General features: G+C 39.7%; 2 protein-coding genes and 3 non-coding genes across 8 annotated transcripts in view; 1 reads left to right on the forward strand and 4 right to left on the reverse strand.

The window, feature by feature from the left end:
* The window catches only part of macrod1 (mono-ADP ribosylhydrolase 1), a 115,211-nt gene extending 104,765 nt beyond the window's left edge, over positions 1-10,446 (reverse strand). For 2 of the 4 annotated variants that reach the window (XM_053323269.1, XM_053323272.1), the window contains exons 1-3: positions 9,922-10,446; positions 8,796-8,894; positions 7,920-8,033 (exon numbers count right to left, since the gene is read on the reverse strand). In XM_053323269.1, the coding sequence (XP_053179244.1) occupies positions 7,920-8,033; positions 8,796-8,894; positions 9,922-10,354 (646 nt within the window). In that variant the 5' untranslated portion in view covers positions 10,355-10,446. The remainder of the gene's footprint in view (positions 1-7,919; positions 8,034-8,795; positions 8,895-9,921) is intronic. The other 2 variants (XM_053323271.1, XM_053323270.1) reach the window with 2 other exon arrangements.
* A 1,430-nt stretch (positions 10,447-11,876) lies between these two features.
* fermt3b (FERM domain containing kindlin 3b) overlaps positions 11,877-18,507 on the forward strand; it is a 38,408-nt gene continuing 31,777 nt past the window's right edge. The window contains exons 1-3 of the mRNA XM_053323265.1: positions 11,877-12,140; positions 14,125-14,291; positions 16,098-16,331. Coding sequence (XP_053179240.1) covers positions 14,168-14,291; positions 16,098-16,331 — 358 coding nt within the window. The 5' untranslated portion in view covers positions 11,877-12,140; positions 14,125-14,167. The remainder of the gene's footprint in view (positions 12,141-14,124; positions 14,292-16,097; positions 16,332-18,507) is intronic.
* Positions 15,572-15,643, reverse strand: trnaw-cca (transfer RNA tryptophan (anticodon CCA)). Its single transcript has one exon. It is a non-coding gene; the product is annotated as a tRNA-Trp (tRNA).
* Positions 17,732-17,803, reverse strand: trnaw-cca (transfer RNA tryptophan (anticodon CCA)). The gene has a single exon. It is a non-coding gene; the product is annotated as a tRNA-Trp (tRNA).
* Positions 18,277-18,348, reverse strand: trnaw-cca (transfer RNA tryptophan (anticodon CCA)). Its single transcript has one exon. It is a non-coding gene; the product is annotated as a tRNA-Trp (tRNA).

Below are 18,507 nucleotides of genomic sequence, written 5' to 3' on the forward strand. Positions count from 1 at the left end.
GTAGCTGTTGACACATTCAATCCAGTGATTTAAAATGTCCTCAGATGCCTTTGTCACTGCTGTCTGTGGCTGTGAGTCAAATGACACCCAGTGGCTCTACAGAATTTACAGTCTTCAAAATGTTGGACTTTTCTAAATGGATGAAATGATACCTGCTGTAGGCCGGAGCTGAAAAACTAGTTGATTATTCTATTAGCCAACCATCCGGAAAATTAATCTGCAATCATTTTCATTAAACATGCAAGTGTATTTTTAATCAGAAATGCACAAATGTAGCTGTTTTCAGCCTCATGTATGTAAAGATTTCTTTTTCTTACATTACAGTAAACTGAGTATCTTTCACTGTTGAAGTGTTGTACGGACAAAATAAGCAATTTAATGTCCATTCTTGAGATGGCCATGCCCCCCTCCCCCCTTTGAGCAGTGACCCTCACCTGCCTCATAATCAGCTCCCTCAAGATATATAAAGGTCACTGAAATTGAAACAGCATCATCAACACCAATTTTCCTCTTTAAGTGCTTGCGTGTACAGGCAGTTGACAGGCACATAGTGAGAATGTGTCCATTAGCGCTGCTTAACAAAGCACAAAGTCAGCGAGGTGGGGACACTACTATAGAAGCTAGAGTTAAGGAAGAACAGTTACTACCGTGGGGAGAAACTGTGCAGTTCATGAGGGATCCCTAAGCTGTTCTGCATCAAAACAGCAGCTCGCAAACCAAATTTACTTTTTCAAGTAAACAATACCACTGTATCTAAACGATTTTTACAGAATAAAGACGATAGAGTGGTTTTTATGTCATCTTGCCATAATCTAAGCATCCCTCATGAATCAAAAAACACATGCATAAATATATTCAACCCACTTTATGGTATCTGTTTTGATGTTTTCTTAGAGCACACACACACATGTAAAACATTTGTCTGGGATAGCAAACTTGGTGTGACATTTTGCATCTTGTTATATGAGCCTATCCAAAGAGGAGCTGACAAGGGCTCGAGGGTAGATGTATGGTAACTGCAGCAGAGAGAGAGAAATAGAGAACACACACTGTGGGGCCTTTGGGACCTCGGCAGCACGAGCAGTCTCTGTTGTGGGCTTTCCATCACCTCCTCAGACCCCTGTTACTACCAGAGAGGCTGGATGGATCACAACAACATGCCTCCCCTGATTAAAACCTTAGATAAGTGACTCGATGACAAAGTGGCCGTCATCTAAGGATGACATACAGCCTTGGAAACATTAATTCCTCAGGCGGGGGAAAAAAATGCTACTGCTGGATACAACTTGATTATACTCTTATAAGAGCTACATGATGCACGTACTTAAAACAAACAGACACCACAGCACTAGAGACTGGAGTAGATACGTTGGCATTGAAAGTAGATCAGCGAAAAAAATCACTTAATCCTTGGCCCATTGCTGGAAAATCCCTTATAAAGTGGTTAAGCATGCAAGGATTCCCACTGTATGTTCCTCTATTACTCCAGTCAAATGAGGAAAATGCAGCTCAGGTGAAATTTGAGAAATAATTTTAGTCGCTCTGAAGCAATTTAGAACAACAAGTCAGGCCTGACAATCTCCTATACACATTCTAGCAGCATGGCGAAAGGAGGGATGTCTGCCAGGCTGATTTTGGCGCTAAGCACGGCGCTAAGCCCCATTGACAAAGCCAGCTAAGAATCAGTGAAGCCTTGCAGAAGAAATGTGTGACGCTGTGCCACTGTAGGGTAATGCTCTTGTAAGGGGCTCTACCTGCAGAGCCAAGGGTTCTCCTATATTATCCTCTTAAAATCACCAAACAGGATCACTGAGCACATCCCTCTCCCCTTTCTCCTCCAGCTGTTCTAGCCGATGTCCTGCTGCCTGCATGTCTGTATATCTTGCGTCCAGTCATCCGTGCCTCTTCAACGCCCCTGTCCCCTCATCCTCCATAACCTACAACCAGCCCCACTGCAGCTATCAGCCATCATGAACCATGGATTTCTCTGGAATCAATAAAAGATGCTCTACCGCTGGGTTGAATTTATATTGAACCCGATGGAAGCATCCAAACTCAAAAAAACTGATGTTCAATAATTGATGCTTTCCCAGTGCATCTATCCTCAAATTGTGCATTGTAATGATGAAAAATTAAGCTAATTTTGGTGGGTTTCTGCTGTCCTTTTTCTGTTTGATGGCAATGTTCAATTCAAATTAAACTGTGCCGTGCAGCAATGGCGACTAACATCATGAACAAACAATACATTTTTAAGAAGATAAATCATTCACTTTCTGGGAAAAAGAGAAGATATACTATTTCACACAGTAAATACCACCATGTATTAGATTCAAAGGGAAGATTTTCAAAAGTCTTTATACATTCACTATCACAGTGGTGCAGCAAAGCAAGAGCTTCTGTTTGACTGAAGCGAGGCAGTGAGTCACCACTATTTGACAACTCCAGTAACAGGACTGACCAACGAGTCAGTCGTCAAACTTCTATCAAGCAGCCAAGAAACATGCCGTCACTGAATGTTAAAAGATGTCAAACTGAAAAAGACAGTCTGAAAAATGTCAGAAACAGTCAGAGAAAAACTTTCCATAGTCCAAAGAACTTACTGCTTGACAGGAGAGTGAAATTCCTCCTAACAGCTGGTATTCTATATATAAATTGTGATTTTATGTTAACTGTGTTTTACTTATGAAACTCAATTTTAAAATGATTATTCTTTATTGAATTGATTTAAAATATTTTACATTTTATGTGAAATACAGTGTATTTTCATGTTTTAACTTCAGAAAAAAACATTATATTTTAATTAAATATAATACTAGACTTAATAGGTTTCACGAAAAACAAGCAGTGGGCCTACAAACAGCAAAAGCCACATATTTAAAGAGAGTAATTCATTGATAGACTAACTGATTAACATTTGCTTCGCAATAATTAATCAGACCTTGTCCAGTTAATTTGATAATCACCAGTGTGGTGGAGACACATGCATGATTCACTGAATATTAGCCCACCTCATTTTTCTTCTCAAAATCCTCATCCAGAAACAGGAGTTGCAAAAGGGGATTAGTTTTATTATCAGAGTTGTCTTACACTCAGGCTAATGTAGTATGTATTAAAGAGTATGAATGAATTCCCTGCAATAAATAATACTGCTATGCTTTGTACTTAAATGTTGAGACTGTTTCTGACTGCATATCCATGACTGGCTTGTTTGTGCTTGCAATATTCAGCCTTCTCTGAGGAAATGTTTGTCCTCATGACCCATCATGTTCCTTTATAACAATGTATGTCACACAGTGATGACGCGCTGATGGCAACATGACGTGCTTTCCAGGAATTTGTGGGTGAGATTTGAACCGCTACAGCATTCACCTGCCTCGTGCATTTCTTGACCTTCTTACCTCCTTCTCTGTAAACTTCCTGCCCCTGCTATCCTAGTCCACATCCGACCATCCGTACTTTCTCTCTAGATTTCTTATCCGCGAGGAAGTTACAGCACAGTCTACAGACGCTTGCCCTCTCTCTCTCTCATCCTGTCTGTCACCTGGGGGCCAGGAAAACTATTGGCTCTAATCTTGTATCTCTCAGCTGTTGCCACGGTGAGTGGGCTTCCAGCGCCAACCAACCGCTTTATCTCTGACCTGCAGAGAAAAACCTGGGAGACCCTATCTCATGCACACACACACACACACACACACACACACACACACACACACACACACAATAGGACACCACACGTACACGCAAAGCCTTCATATCGTATTCATAGAGCCAGGTTTGTGTGTGCAGTCTGTTTCAAGTAAAAGCAGGTGCAGCTGAGCACAGGTGCACACATGCAGATATACATGTATGTAATCTTGTTAGTACATCTAAACACGTGAGCAGAGAGGTGACGCACACACACAACCCCGCATAAACACACACTCCCCCACAGATTCTCAGCAAGCAGAAATTGTGACGATGACAAGTGGTTCAGCTCTAAATACTGAGATAGGACCAGAATATTCTTTATCACTTGACGGTGCACGGCTTAATTTTAGGGGCAGTTTTTTATAGTCTAGCCTGAAAGATTAATCAGCAGACTTTGCTGCTGCATTTAGTCTCACACATGGAGTTAACTTCACTGAAAAAAGGACATTACACAAAAATACTGAGAGAACTTACCACTCGACTATTTAAAAATTGTTTTCAATTAAACTTCAATTCTACGCAGAGAAAAAAGTAAGCCAAAACAAATGGCATTTAATGTCAAACACGATGAACACTACGGTGGCTGAAAGTACAGTAATTGCTGAAATGGAAATGAGGAATAAAACTTTTGTGAGTTAAAAATGCAGCTTAGTAGAGCTAAGCAAATTTGCATTTAATCAATTTGAAAAAAGGTTTTAATGCAAAGTTAGTTGCCGAGACATCGTATCGACATGCGCGCGCACACGCAGTGGCACGCACACACACACACACACACACTCCAAGAACTCATCACTCCAACGACATTTCATTGTGCAATCCATCTTAATCAGCTAGCCCATCAGAGACAATATATCCTCCCCTCCATCTCTCTCTCCTTCTCCGGACGGAGTGATTGAGGGGTGTAAAGAGGAGGATGTTTCTGCCTGCCGTCTCCTCCCGCCCCCCCTCCCCACTCCCCCCTCCACACCAGGATGGCTCTTAAGTGCTTGTGGGTTTTTATGTTTGTAGTGTTTTATAGGAGTGGGCAGGAGCCAGGGGCTGTAAAAGTGTGGAAGGAGGGAGGGAAGGAGGGAGGGAGGGAGGGAGGGGGTGGACAGGGAGGAGGAGGAGGAGGAGGAGGAGGAGGAGGAGGGGGAGGAGAAGAAGGAGGAAAAGGAGAAGGAGGAGTGGAGAATTACTGTAAATTCAATCTTTATTGAGAGCAATACAAACGAGAAACAGCGCCAGTCCAGCTCCCTGCAACGCCCCGCTTACCTGATCAATGAGTGCTGACTGAGGAAAGGAGAGAAGGAAGAAAGAAGGAAGGAAGGAAGGAAGGCAGGAAGGAAGGAAGGAAGGAAGGAAGAAAGGAAGGAAGAAGGGATGAAAAAATGAAGGAAGAGGGAGGAACAGCACACAACTAAGTTAATTGACAGACCATGAGTGTTTCTCGTGTCTGTATCTGCATGTATCCTCACATGTGTGCGTTGCCGTTTTTGTGTGTCTGCAGTCAATTGCTCACCACCAGCCAGGCCTGGAAGCCCCCCTTCCAACCAGCCTACCAGTCTGCCAGTATAGCGTATAATTGGCCACAGTTGGCTTCAATTGAATGTTTGCTGCCTTAGGGGCTAAATGATGCTTCAAGGCCTTTCAGAGCAGCCAGAAAAAAATCCGCAACACTCCCCTCCACATGTCAGAAACCACAGGCGCTGGTTTGGCTGCTTTCTGACACTAGTGTTAGATCTGCAACAGGAAAGTAAGTTTGAGAGCAGTTTTTTTCTAAATGAGTGTAACTAACTGACTCTTTTGCAATTGCTCTCTCGTCCCTCAATGTCTGCTGACTGCTCTCTTTTATTTTCATGTCATATTGCTTTAAGTTCGACTGACATCACTCAAAGCCTTTTAGTCAATCAGTTAGTCATCAAGTTAAAAGGTCAGCCGCTTAGTCAACAAATGACCACGGAAAGAGTCAGCTGGCCGGCCAATCAGTCAGACAGTAAAGGATGATTGGACTCTACTGCCCAAAATCTTTTGTGGGTACCCTGTACCTGCTTGTTGCCATGGCAATGCAGTCTGAGATTTAAATACTAGCCTGTGTCGTATCCTTGCCTGCCTTTTATCTTCTTCTTTTCCTCCTTCTCCTCCAGACTCTTCTTTCGCTTTTTTTCAGGCAGTGTGCTGACACTCTCATGCTCCGTCTCTCAGTCATGTTTCCCCTGGCATTGTTGTGTTTTTCAGGCTCCCTTCCTCACCTTGCCTCGTCCTCTCTGCTAAATGACATTTTACTAGCTGTTTCCTCTTGTTAATTCCATGCTACTTTGCATCGTCGGACTCTATAAAAGCTCTCGTAAAACACACCCGAAAAAGTCACCACAACAGACACACAGAGACACAACACGAGACAATATAATTACTCACTGTATATACACATAATTACATTGTGGCCAGATGCATGCATGAATGTTTTCAAGCACACATTCACACACACAATGAGAAGCAATAATGGCATAAATGTGAGTCGACGATCAACATATTCACTTGATGCTGGCACAGTGCACACCTGCTGACAGTCAGCTGCCAATGGAAATCTATCATTTTCTGCTAAAGCCTCATCATCAAGCATCATCTAGGCATGCTGGCCTGCTTTACTCTGCCCTGATACACCGTCTGTGCCAAGACACCGATTAAATTTCCCCACCAAAAGGTCTTGGATTAATTAGCTGGCTTTTGGCTCCATCTAATGGTCACCAGAAAAACTTTTTTTTTTAAAGACTACTTTAAGCAGATCATAATACTCCTTGAATTAAAAGGAATTAGCATTAGACTAATCCAGTTGCATCTCAAAATGACAGCATTTCACTATTTATAAATATGGTTTGCATGCAAGTATAGATATTCTGATTATGATTGACCTCTCTCATCGTGTGCAATGAATTAGTTAGTTTATGTTTAGTTTTTTTCAAAATGACAAGAATGATTTTGTACAGGATGCACTCAATTATTGTATTTGTATTTAATTACAATGCGTAATTTAACAGTTCAGCAGCAAAATCTATGAATAAATAGGAAAAAGGGAGCCAATAGTAAGGCTGAAGTGATCAGTAAATTTATTGATTGACAAAAATATTCTGATCACCGTTACAGATGTTAAAAAAATATAGATATTATATAAACTGGTAATGAAATTATTATTTGCAGCAATAACCACCAGTTAATGCAGTACATTAGAGGTTTGTTTTGCTGTTACAACAGATGTGATGTCCTAAAACACATAGCCAGGGGACACAATATAAACAAGACATAAACAAGCAATGTGTTTGGCACGCAGTACCTAAAGAATCCCTCTAGACAAAACAAACTGTTTGTCTCCAGACAGCAACCCAAGACACTCATTTTGCGCCTTTATGACACTGTGAACTAAACCTAATGTACGTCAATAAACGTAAATGATCAGCTGCATTCACTCATAGCATGTTTCTTCTAGTTTCTTCTGGTTTTTGACATTTTTCATTCATCACAAAACACCACCTGTGGCTGGGTTTATCGAGCAGTTTGATATTGAACTTTAAAAGTCACATCCCTGCTTATTTTACATAGTTCCACTTCAAAGTAATGTGTTTAAAATCAGCACTGAGACTTCACAGACACATTGGCCTTGCTTTCTGGTTACTTTGCCACAGTTTCCATGGAGCCAATCAGCAATCCCTCGAAATATCAACCGTTTTGCTTTCCTTTTATTCTTGTGCACAGTATGTGCAATTAAAGAAAACTTCACAGTACAAACATGCTGGTAACCACATAAAAGCCTGTAGCTGTCCCTCCCACACACTGAGAAAACATCATAGCCATAATCACAGCACAAACCACCCTCACAGGTGTTTTGTGCTAAATTTATGTACATGCACACTGAGCCACAAGCTGACTGGAAGACACGCTCCGTTCAACACCAGGCTTTTTAATCCATAATCCTTCCTCATCTTCCCCACCATTTGTCTTTGTTCTCTGTATGGTTTTGTGTACATCTTTCTTTTATGTTACCTATTGAATAGTTACTATTGCTGCAGCAATTATCTAATTAGAAGTAAAGTAAAATCATCTTTTCTGTCATCTCCACTTTATTTTATACTTATCTTTTTTTAAGATGTCAGCGTAGCACTTACATGAGATTTAAAAATAGTACACTGCAGCTGACCATCGGCCACCATGATTGATGACAAACCAAAATCAAAACACTCATTTACACACACACATACCTGCGTTGACAATGGAATCTATCTCCAGCTGGGTGATGTCACCACTGTAGAGGGAAATCTTCTTGTCCAACTTTTCATTCCTGGGATATTTACTTTTCTCAGAACCAGCTGCTACGGAGACACACATACACAACCAGTATCAAGAACAGTTTTACGTACCTGTCTGCTACATATTCACAATAAATATGCCAGTGTTAAAATGATAAAATAATCCAAAAATATTTAAATGATAGCAACAATGTGTTGCTGCTTTTTCCGACTTATTATCAATCAAATAGTTCTTACAAATAGGCACATAGACTGTATAATCTACTTTACTGCCATCTACTGGTCCAAACATTTAGATTACGACACTCAACTGACACCTAAATAGCTGACTATCATTGTGTACTTATAATATGTGTATATATATGATTATTTTACCATTATTAAACTGTATAAATCTGTATAAAATATAAAATGTGTATCTGATGTGGACAAAACTGCTCCACAATATTTGAATAAGACAAGAGTAAAATCTTTAAATTGGGGTCATTGGATAAAAATAACTCATCTGCCTCTTCAACATACTTGTGCCCTTTCATCAGTCTGAAAAAGTGAAATTTTATAGACTTGCATAATTAGATTTGTGTGCATCAGAAGCTTCAGCAACATATACAATCTTGTTCCATATATAAGGTCCTTAAAAGTGTTTTTGTCTTACAAATAATGCAGAAATATGCCACATGGCTCTTAGTGTGCACTTTGATGTTATGAGGCCAAACATCTATTAACACTGGAAAAAGTGCTCATGTCTTTGCACCCTGGCTTTGTGGTAAATCTCACCACTGCTGCCACCTGTGCCCAAATCATGTTGACTGTTGTAGGGTGTCTGACCTGCAGTAGGAGTCCACACTTCGATGTCGTCCAGTGGCACAGACTTAGGAGTCCTGTAGTACTGACGCCTGTCCTTCACTGACAGAGACAGCAAGAAGTCTGAGAGAGACAATGGAGAACAAGAATAGAGCAGTTAAAAATAAAATATACAGAGAAACATATCATTTTTGGTGTGTGAGAGCAGAACAACGTAACTGATACATTAACTCCTCAAGTCCTTTGATTTGATATTAAATGTTGGCATTTGTTCTGCTCTGTTCTAATCTACATAGATTTTGTGTATATTGCAAAGGTATTATGGTAATATTTCAAAGGCATTATGTTATATCAAATATTTTATTTTACATTACATTATCAATTGGTTTTCAGTCTGTTGATAGTTACTTTGGCTTCTGGTAACTTGTAATGGGCATTTTTCATTATGTGTGACATTTTAAAGGTTAAATTATGATCAAATTAGTCAGAAGGGACAAATCAGCTCTAATGTATTTACACACCTTTCTGATGATATTAAGATAAACTGAAAATGTATAACTTTGAAAATGTAGAATTTATGGCAGAGCTGTTGTATTGGGTTGCATTAGATTACACAGTTGTTCCTTATAAAGTGGCCTGTGAGTGTATAATTCCTACAGTGTTTTAGTGCACTTTGAGTTTATAGTGTAATAAGACATTAGTTTTGGACTCTGAGTCCAAAACTTGTGATGGGCATTTGTCATTACCTTTGACATTTTAAAAGGTTAACTTAACACATAATTAGATACACTTTTCACTGGCTGCACTTCTAATGCATTTATATAATTCCTGTAGTGTTTTTAGTATCTTCTGACTTTATAGTGCATTAACCGGGTTAATAGTAAAGTAGGGTTAATTTTAATTAACCCTACCCTACTTTATTATGGCGGCAGGCAAATTACTATAAATCGTTATTTTTACCGGTTTAATATGTTTGTATGGACTCTCTGTGATTACTACGTACTTAGTATAATAATCTACATCTGTCAGGTTTTGACAGGTGTTGGTCATGTGACAGCACACACATTTGCGTTTGTTGACAACCCGCGCTGGCCAGCTGTTAAAAACTGCAATTAAAATCTTCCTCTAGGGCCTGGTTGATTAGTCTCACCCTTGGTCTCCTTCCAGTCCCCCTCAGCCGAGTTCAGGTTAACTTTCTGGGCCATGGCGGCCAGCGTCCCAGTGTGGAGAGACCGCACCACCACTACTGCGCTCACTCCGAGGGCGGCACCAAGGGCAACCCTGCCCAGCCAATATCCTCTCTCCCGGGGCGAGGAAGAGGGAGAGCCGCTGTCGTGGCGGGACCACCTAAATGCTGCTGCTGCTGCTGTTGTTGTTGAAAACTTCTCCGCTCGGGGTGCAGTGTGAATATGGCCGCGGAGAGGACTTGTTGCTGGCTTACCTCCCAGCTGGGGGCTTCCAGAAGTGAAGATGTGCTTGAACTTGATACCGGCTCTCTGGATGTCGGTACGGACACGGGGCAGAGGGACGGTGCTCAGCGGGGCTCTGACATATGAAAATAGAGCTGACATTTGAAGTGCCATGCCTGAGCTCACGGTTCGTGTTACTTGAAGCTCCACACAGAGGACAGTGTCAGTCACTCAAGAGTTAGCTTTCGTTTTCGACTCCTGCACTTCACTCATGGGCCATTTTTGTTTTGGACGTTAACGTGTGGGGCATACCATACACACTCACAGGGGGTGGGCGTTGGTTGTCGAAAAATCACCCAAAAAAAGCGCCATTAATAATAAGTAGTGTGTCTAATGCCGCAGTAGAAGGGCTATTGTTATTACAAGTGAAAAGGTAATGCTATAATATCAACAAGGTTGCTCTGATTTAAATTTTACCCCGACTCAGATGACATGGTACAGCTGAAGCCAACACAAGCTAATGCCTACTTCACGTACAGTCGGAAATACTGGTATTACTGGTCAAATAACGCGCTAAAATTTAAAAGCTGTGAGCAGGTGGTATGTGGTTAAGACACGGACATTGACTTGGAAGACATCTCTTTCTAATTACAAACTGAAATTTAAATCATCTTTCAATAATAACAATAATAATAAACTTTAATTTATGGAGCACCTTTAATTCAAGGGATGTAACTCAAAGTGCTCTACAGAATAATACAAATAAAATACAACAAACCAAAGGCAAATATACAATAAAACTAAAAGAATACATTTAGTAAATATTATAAGGTTATGGATTACTTTGGTAGCCATGTGGTTAATGTGCATGTCACACAATCACGGTGTCCCCCGGTGCCATCAACTTTCAAATAAGTGCAAAAATGCCCTAAACATGTTATTTAAAAAAAACCAGACTTAATAATAATAAGTTTCAATGACATTAAACTTAATTCAATAAAAAAATCTTTTCAGCTCTATGTGATGTTGTATGAGAGATGTTGGGGTAAATAGCCTGTAATAAGGTATGCTACATAAAAGTTGTTAGGAACACAGCTTAATTAAGCATAAAGACTGGCTGCACTTGATCAGTATTTCATCTTGTCGAATGATAGTGGAGTAGCTTATCTTATTACTGTTTCATCCCATCAGCAGAGGCCATATTAAAAAAAGCCCCTGTAGGCAACATTTCTCTACAGCCTTGTTTTGTGGCCTCCTAGCAATGGTGCAATTGAGTGCCAACAACTTTGTATATGTTTGTAGTTTAAAGGTTACATCATGATTTGAAGGTAGGAGTATGTGTCCCAAAACCAATGAGTGAACTCAGGGTTAATCTGCAATGTCAACAAGATCATTTGGATTTATTCCACAGACAAGAAACCTTGTGTTTCTGGATACTATCAAGTTATTGTTTCTCAAAATTTCCATCTGTCATTCCAACAAAACCTACAAAAGCATCTTTTTTTTTTCAAAACGTAAGAAAATGAATTGCTAACACACACCCTAAAATTGCTCTTCGCTGATCTTGCAACACAAAATTTGACTAATCTACTGTGTGTGTAAGTTCAAACAGGGTGTTACAAAGGGAGGAGAGTGACAATGTGTGTTGTCTGTCCATTTAATATCTTGTTTCCTACATATGCTATGTGACACCCATTGCTCAATATGATCACACGCGCATGTCAGTCAAAATGCTCTTGACATTTCCGCTAGGCGGAAACCGACAAAAAAGAGGAACAAGACTTCTCTACAGAAATGACACATGCAACAAAGACAAAGCTACAGACCACATCCCGCCCTGAGAAAGGTGAAACTACTGCTGCACATTTTCCACAGAAAACCTGGGAAACTTCTTCAGAGGTGTGACCGAGGAAGAGGAAGAGCATTCATTTCTCAAAAACTTGAACAAAGGAGACTGACGGTATTGTCCTTAAAAGTGTGTTTGACTGTTTGGGTGTGCGAATGTCAGAGAAAGGGAGAAAGCATGAAGAGAGAAAGACAGGGCAGGGTGTGAACGTCGGAGGCTCCTGTGTTAAATATACAGATCTGGGGTTTTTTATTGGGTCACTTTTCACTGTATAAGGTAAGAGGTTAATAGGTCACATATCAGAATATATGTTCAGAGAGAGGAAAATAAAAAAATAAATATTTAGGCTTGAAGATGGGTGCAGGCATGTCATGTGGGTGTCATTGTCGTCTTTGTGCCATTGTCTGCGATATTACACCTTGAAACTTTAAACATATGGAGGAAACGCTCACTTTCATCCACAAATGTGATGATTTTTAATACAATCCCACTCACATGTTCACACACATGCATTGGGTGGCCATGGAGGCATTGGATGAATATCCCACCTTGGGCCAGTCAGAAAGCGGAAGCGTGCCTCCATGGTGATAGTTCAAAAACAGGAAGCTCCCATCATGCACTTGTCAAGCTGGACATCTAGACAGAAACTCCACCATCCAGTGTGTGTGTGTGTGTGTGTGTCAGTGTTACACAGTATCATGTGATATTGGACAGTTGGTTAAAGTATTTCTTCTCAGCATGCCCTTTAGCTTTTCTTTGTCTCGTTTAATATCTTAAATGTCCTCAAAAACGTATGTTTATATTTGTGTGTTTTTTGTTGAGTTGTTGTTATATCAAATTCTTACTGTTAAAGCAGATAAATTGCAGCTTTTCACTGGACTTTTTAAAATAGAATACAATGCATTGCTATAGTGTTAATAGCAACACATAGCATCTATCAAACAGCACGACTTAAAAATAGATGAAACCTCACTCAGCATAACATGCTGCTTAATATAGTACAAAGATACTAATACATCTGCAAAATTAGTACTTTTGATACTTTACATGCCTGTTACTGCTAATACCTATGTACTTCAGGTTATGTAACATTTTGAATGCAGGATCTTTAATTGTAAATAATTATTGCTCCACCATATTTTTCAGTTTAAAAAAAAAGTTTTACCTAATTATGCAGTATGATGTAATGAAACTGTGATGTTGATGGGGGTTTTTATTCTTTTTTTACACATCTCGCGTAGACATATTTAAAAATACACTTCCTCTGGATTAATTGTATCTGATTAATCTTTCCACAGAGAAGTTATACCTTGTAAAAAAAAAAATGACACCTGCTTCTTTTGCTTCACTGAAAAGTCCTTTCGCATGGTTTGTTAACTGAAAGTTGCTCAATAAGTTGCATATTGGACAACGATGGGCATGTCACAAATCCTGCTTGTAGGTGTCACATCTTAAACTCAGATTTAATGTGAGCACATAAAAGTGCATGATTTTGCTCTCACACACTTAACACACTAAACTTGGCATAGTGAGCATTTTTCATGTCAGATTAGAAGTTGGCAGTTATACTAACATGATATAAAACCAGAAGAGGGAGTAACCCTCACAAACGTTCACATACTGTTCACGTCAAATTTGAACCATTTGTGGTAAAAACACCCTTAACACCTATCATCTAGCCCTACGTTTTATGACTTTTACTAAAGTGACCCTGAATACACAAGAATATATGTATTTATGCAGCTGGTACACATCTTTATAGATACAAAGTGTTCTGGGTTAAATTTGACGTCTATTTAAATTTGACAAAAATCACCATTTAAAAATGTTGTTGCATTGTCTACATTGGGTAACAGTAATTGAAATTATTCTGGCTTTTTTGTTTTACTACTTTATGTAACACAAGACCTTGACACACAGATAATAGATCTTTTAAAGGGTATTTTACTTAATTCACTCGCAAGATTTTATAATAAGGAATTAAACCGAATTATATAACACTGATACTAAATCTCTGAATTTTTCACTTTCTCTGTCTTTGTCTCTCCTGGTTTATACTTCTTTCTTGGTTTCTGTCCACTCAACTCTGCTCTATCAGACCTGTCTCCTGCATTTCTCTCTCTTCCTCTCTTTCTCCAAGTATGGCGGCGTGGGACCTGTCAGTCACCGTGGAGGACCTGGGGCCTGATGCCCCGTCTGTCACCGTCAGCGTGGCCTCTGACCTCCACGTGGGAGGGGTGATCCTCAAACTGGTGGAGAAGACACGTAGGTCACTGTCTGTCTGCTTCTGTTTGGCTCAGAGAGGCGCTCAGTTTGTCAGTTACTTGCACAGACTAGAAATAGCTTTGCATGGACACGCCAGAATTTGCATATATTAACAAGTAACAGTTTATATTAAGGTTGCAAAACACATGTGTAAGTAGTGCAGAACTAATCCATGACTTATGATGATTTAATACATACCAGTAATGATTGATAAAGCTTCAAACAGCTTCATATTTCCACAAGAATAGATGTTCTGCTTTCCAAGAAGCTCATCCCTTTTCTATATTTAACTAAATACCATATAACACTGACTGATGATCCATTAAGAATTAAGTAATCACATAAATTCATAGTGACTTGATAATTTCTTAATAGTGAGCAACAGGAATAAATGATGTGTCCTGCATTTACCATGCTTTAAATCATCATGAGTCATGCATTAAGAATGTGTCTTGTTAATATAAACCTGTGTAACATTACATACTTGTCTGTTTTACCAAAGTAAATATTATTTTTGGTTGAGCTTTTATACATTTTTATACCAAGCAATAACTTTCACCATGCCCCATTATACCACACCTCTCCATTCAATCAATCAATCAATAAAATTGTAATTGTATAGCAGCTTTTATACAGTTTAGTGCTTCACAGATGACTATCATCCACTTTTTGACATGATCATCACTGGTACTTTTGATTGTCTTGTTATGAACAAAACCAGCAGAAGTATCTGATCATGCTGGTATAACTTATCAGTTAAGATTGCAAAATATTAGTCAAGACTAACAAAAAACACAGCCAAATATGTATTTATTTTTATCTCTTTTCCACCGTGTGTTAAACTGATAGTATTTTAACCGTAAATTGTTCATTTTATTTGTCAGTACAATATTTGTTGCTTATGTGTCTTATGCTGCCCATTCATTGGAATAAGCTGTTTGATTCTTTTACCGCCTGAAACACAATCCGCGTTGAATGCTGCTATCTCTTTATGACCTTTACAATCAACTTTGCTCTCATCAGGTGAAAATGATTTGATGTCCAAAATGGGTTAATCTTTGCAATTAAGAAAATCAGCCTCATTAGCAAACTGGGAATTTTGAAATGATGCCTATTGATGATGAGTATTCATAAAACACAACTGCTTTGGACACAAATTCAGCTGTCACTTTTCAGTTGTTGAGGTACTGATACTGGACAAACCTGGTCAAATTACTTACGTTCTCACAGCATTTCTGTTAAAATACTAGATGTTTCCGATCATTGCAAAGCAAACGATTTGACCCTGACGTGATTTGAACACGCAACCTTCTGATCTGGAGTCAGACGCGCTACCGTTGCGCCACAGAGTCTTACGTCGTTGCCACTCACTCCGTGGTTACTTCATGTACTACCACTAGAAAGGCCAAACATTGGCTTTAAACTCTACAGCGCCTCCATATCTAGTGGTATATGGTAAAACATCAGTAGGCTATTAATGGTCAGGGACTTATGAAGATCACGAATAGAGCTAACTGATAATCGACAAAACAAGGTTTGTGCCTCATAGCCTACATGTAAATATGATCTCAGACAGAGAGGCGATTTGGTCGTATTTTTTCGAGCTAATTGGCAATTAATTGTCATTTCAATTAATTAGTTAGAGGCCACCAGGAGTTGCTGAGGCAAGAACATGCCTGGTCTATCACTGGCAGTTGTTCTGTGATTAAAGAAGACGAGTCAAATGACGCATCACCACCTGAAATTAATCTAATAGATGATAATAACTCAGTGTGTAATGAGGTGTTTTGTGTCTGGCCTCCGCAGAGATGAAGCGGGATTGGTCGGACCATGCGCTGTGGTGGGAGCAGAAGCAGAAGTGGCTGCTGAGGACGGCCTGGACTCTGGAGAAGTACGGCGTCCACGCCGACGCTCGGCTGATCTTCATGCCCCAACACAAGCCCCTGAAGCTGGGTCTGCCCAACGGGATCACTGTGCGGCTCCGCGCCTGCTTCTCCAACCCAGTCTTCCAGACCGTGATGGGCATCTGCAGGATGCTCAGTGAGTCCTTTTTTTTTACTCCGTCTTTCTTTCTTGTCTTGGTTAGTTATTCATTCCTTCTTTCCTTCTATTTCATCCTTTTTCTCTTCTTGCTTTCTTTCCTTCATACATTCTGTCTCCCTTCCTTGTTTGTTTTTGTTCTTCTTTCTACTTTAACTTCTTTTTTTCTTTCTTTCTTCCTTCCTTCCTATTTCCCCCTTTATCCCTCTTCTTTTTCCTCCTGTCTTCTTGCTGGTTGTCAGTCATCAAACTACAATAACTGTTTACAAGGTAATTATTCTTCGAGATGTGTAAAACTGTCTCATTAATAAGTTGATGTCTAATTGGCTGTAACAACCCACACCATTGCCAGGAAAAAAGACCTCCACCATCTGCTTCATACTTTCATTTACTCTAATTTTGGCACTTCTTGGTCTCAATTCCTCACCAGAAATCCCCAGGAGGTGACAGCAGACTGGAAAGGTTTTAAAAAGCAGCAGGCAGAGAGGAAATAATGCAATCTGTTAGTAAAAAAAGCAACTTAAAGGGAGCCGAGAAACAGATTAAGAAAACTCAGATTTGTATCAAAGTTACAATTCAAACATGTAGGGGTGGAACACATAAGGATAAGCCTCTGTTAAATCCCTTGCATAAAAAACAAAAGAAATATTGAAACTGGAGAGCAAAATAAAAGACAGGCCCTAAATATTAAAAACTAAAAGCTGTTAAACAAGTGTTGACCAGCCTGTTATTCATAGTACATTTATGATAATGGTCCCCGGGGTTTTCAGAATTAGAAGATAATGACCGACAATAACAGCCTTACAGGAAAGAGACCATTCCAACCTGTGATTATGTGTCTCTCTGATACATGAAAAATTCTCACTGAGACCCTGACAAGAACACACAACTGTGTAATAAGGGGCACACAGCACTGGTTCATTGATCAGTTTCTACATATATGTACATCATATATATATCACATATCTATACACCAGGTACCTACAAAATATTTATTATAATGCCACAGTGTGATACTGTATGCACAATTAGAGTAGTTTGGACAGCGTAAATATTGACCCTGATGTGATTTCAACAAACAACCTTCTGATCTGGAGTCAGACACGTTACCGTTGCGCCACAGAGTCTGATGTAGACTGCAATAATCATGTAATTAAATGACAAGTCGAAAACCAGAAGCCAGGATAAAAACCATTTTTGTGATGAATTGTTGTTTTTTGCATAAGATGTCTTGGTTGAAGAGTTTTAGGGTAGATTGTTATAGTTTTTAAGAGCAAGGTGGACTGAATGTATCAGTAAGATACTGATACATTGTGGTTGTTAACAGAAGAAGTGCACAGCAGCATATATACAAAGTTGTTGTTGTAACACATCTAGTATATGTCAGAGATGCCAAATTTTGACCCTGACGTGATTTGAACACGCAACCTTCTGATCTGGAGTCAGACGCGCTACCGTTGCGCCACAGAGTCTGATGTAGACTGCAATAATCATGTAATTAACTGACAAGTCAGAAAACCAGAAGCCAGGATAGAAAACATTTTTGTGATGAATTGTTGTTTTTTGCATAGGATGTCTTGGTTGAAGAGTTTCAAAGTAGATTGTTATAGTTTGTAATAGCACGGTGCACTGAATGTATCAGTAAGACAGTAGGTTGTTACCAGAAGAAGTGCACAGCAGCATATATACAAAGTTGTTGTAACAACACATTGAGTACATGTCAGAAATGCCAAATTTTAACCCTGACATGATTTGAACATGCAGCCTTCTGATCTGGAGTCAGACGCGCTACCGTTACAACCTGCAATAGTCATGTAATTAGCTGACAAGTTGTGATCAGACCACATGAGACGCATGGAAATGCCAAGTGCAAACAAGGCCACAGACATTGCAGTTGCTTGTAAGTGTAACAACTCATTCAGTATATGCTATAAAGCTTAAATTCTGACCCTGACGTGATTTGAACATGCAACCTTCTGATCTGGAGTCAGACGCGCTACCTTTGCGCCACAGAGTCTGATGTAGACTGCAATAATCACTAACTCCGCCATTGGCTCCGCCCATGACTTCGCCTCATGCCCATATAAGTAGAATCCGTGTTCTTTTTTTCCCGGCATGCACCTGAAATTTTCAAGATGGCGCTGCCTAGATTCGAAACTGTTGCCTTCCGAACAGC

This window comes from Scomber japonicus, chromosome 8 (assembly GCF_027409825.1).
Source record: "Scomber japonicus isolate fScoJap1 chromosome 8, fScoJap1.pri, whole genome shotgun sequence".
Classification (NCBI taxonomy): domain Eukaryota; kingdom Metazoa; phylum Chordata; class Actinopteri; order Scombriformes; family Scombridae; genus Scomber; species Scomber japonicus.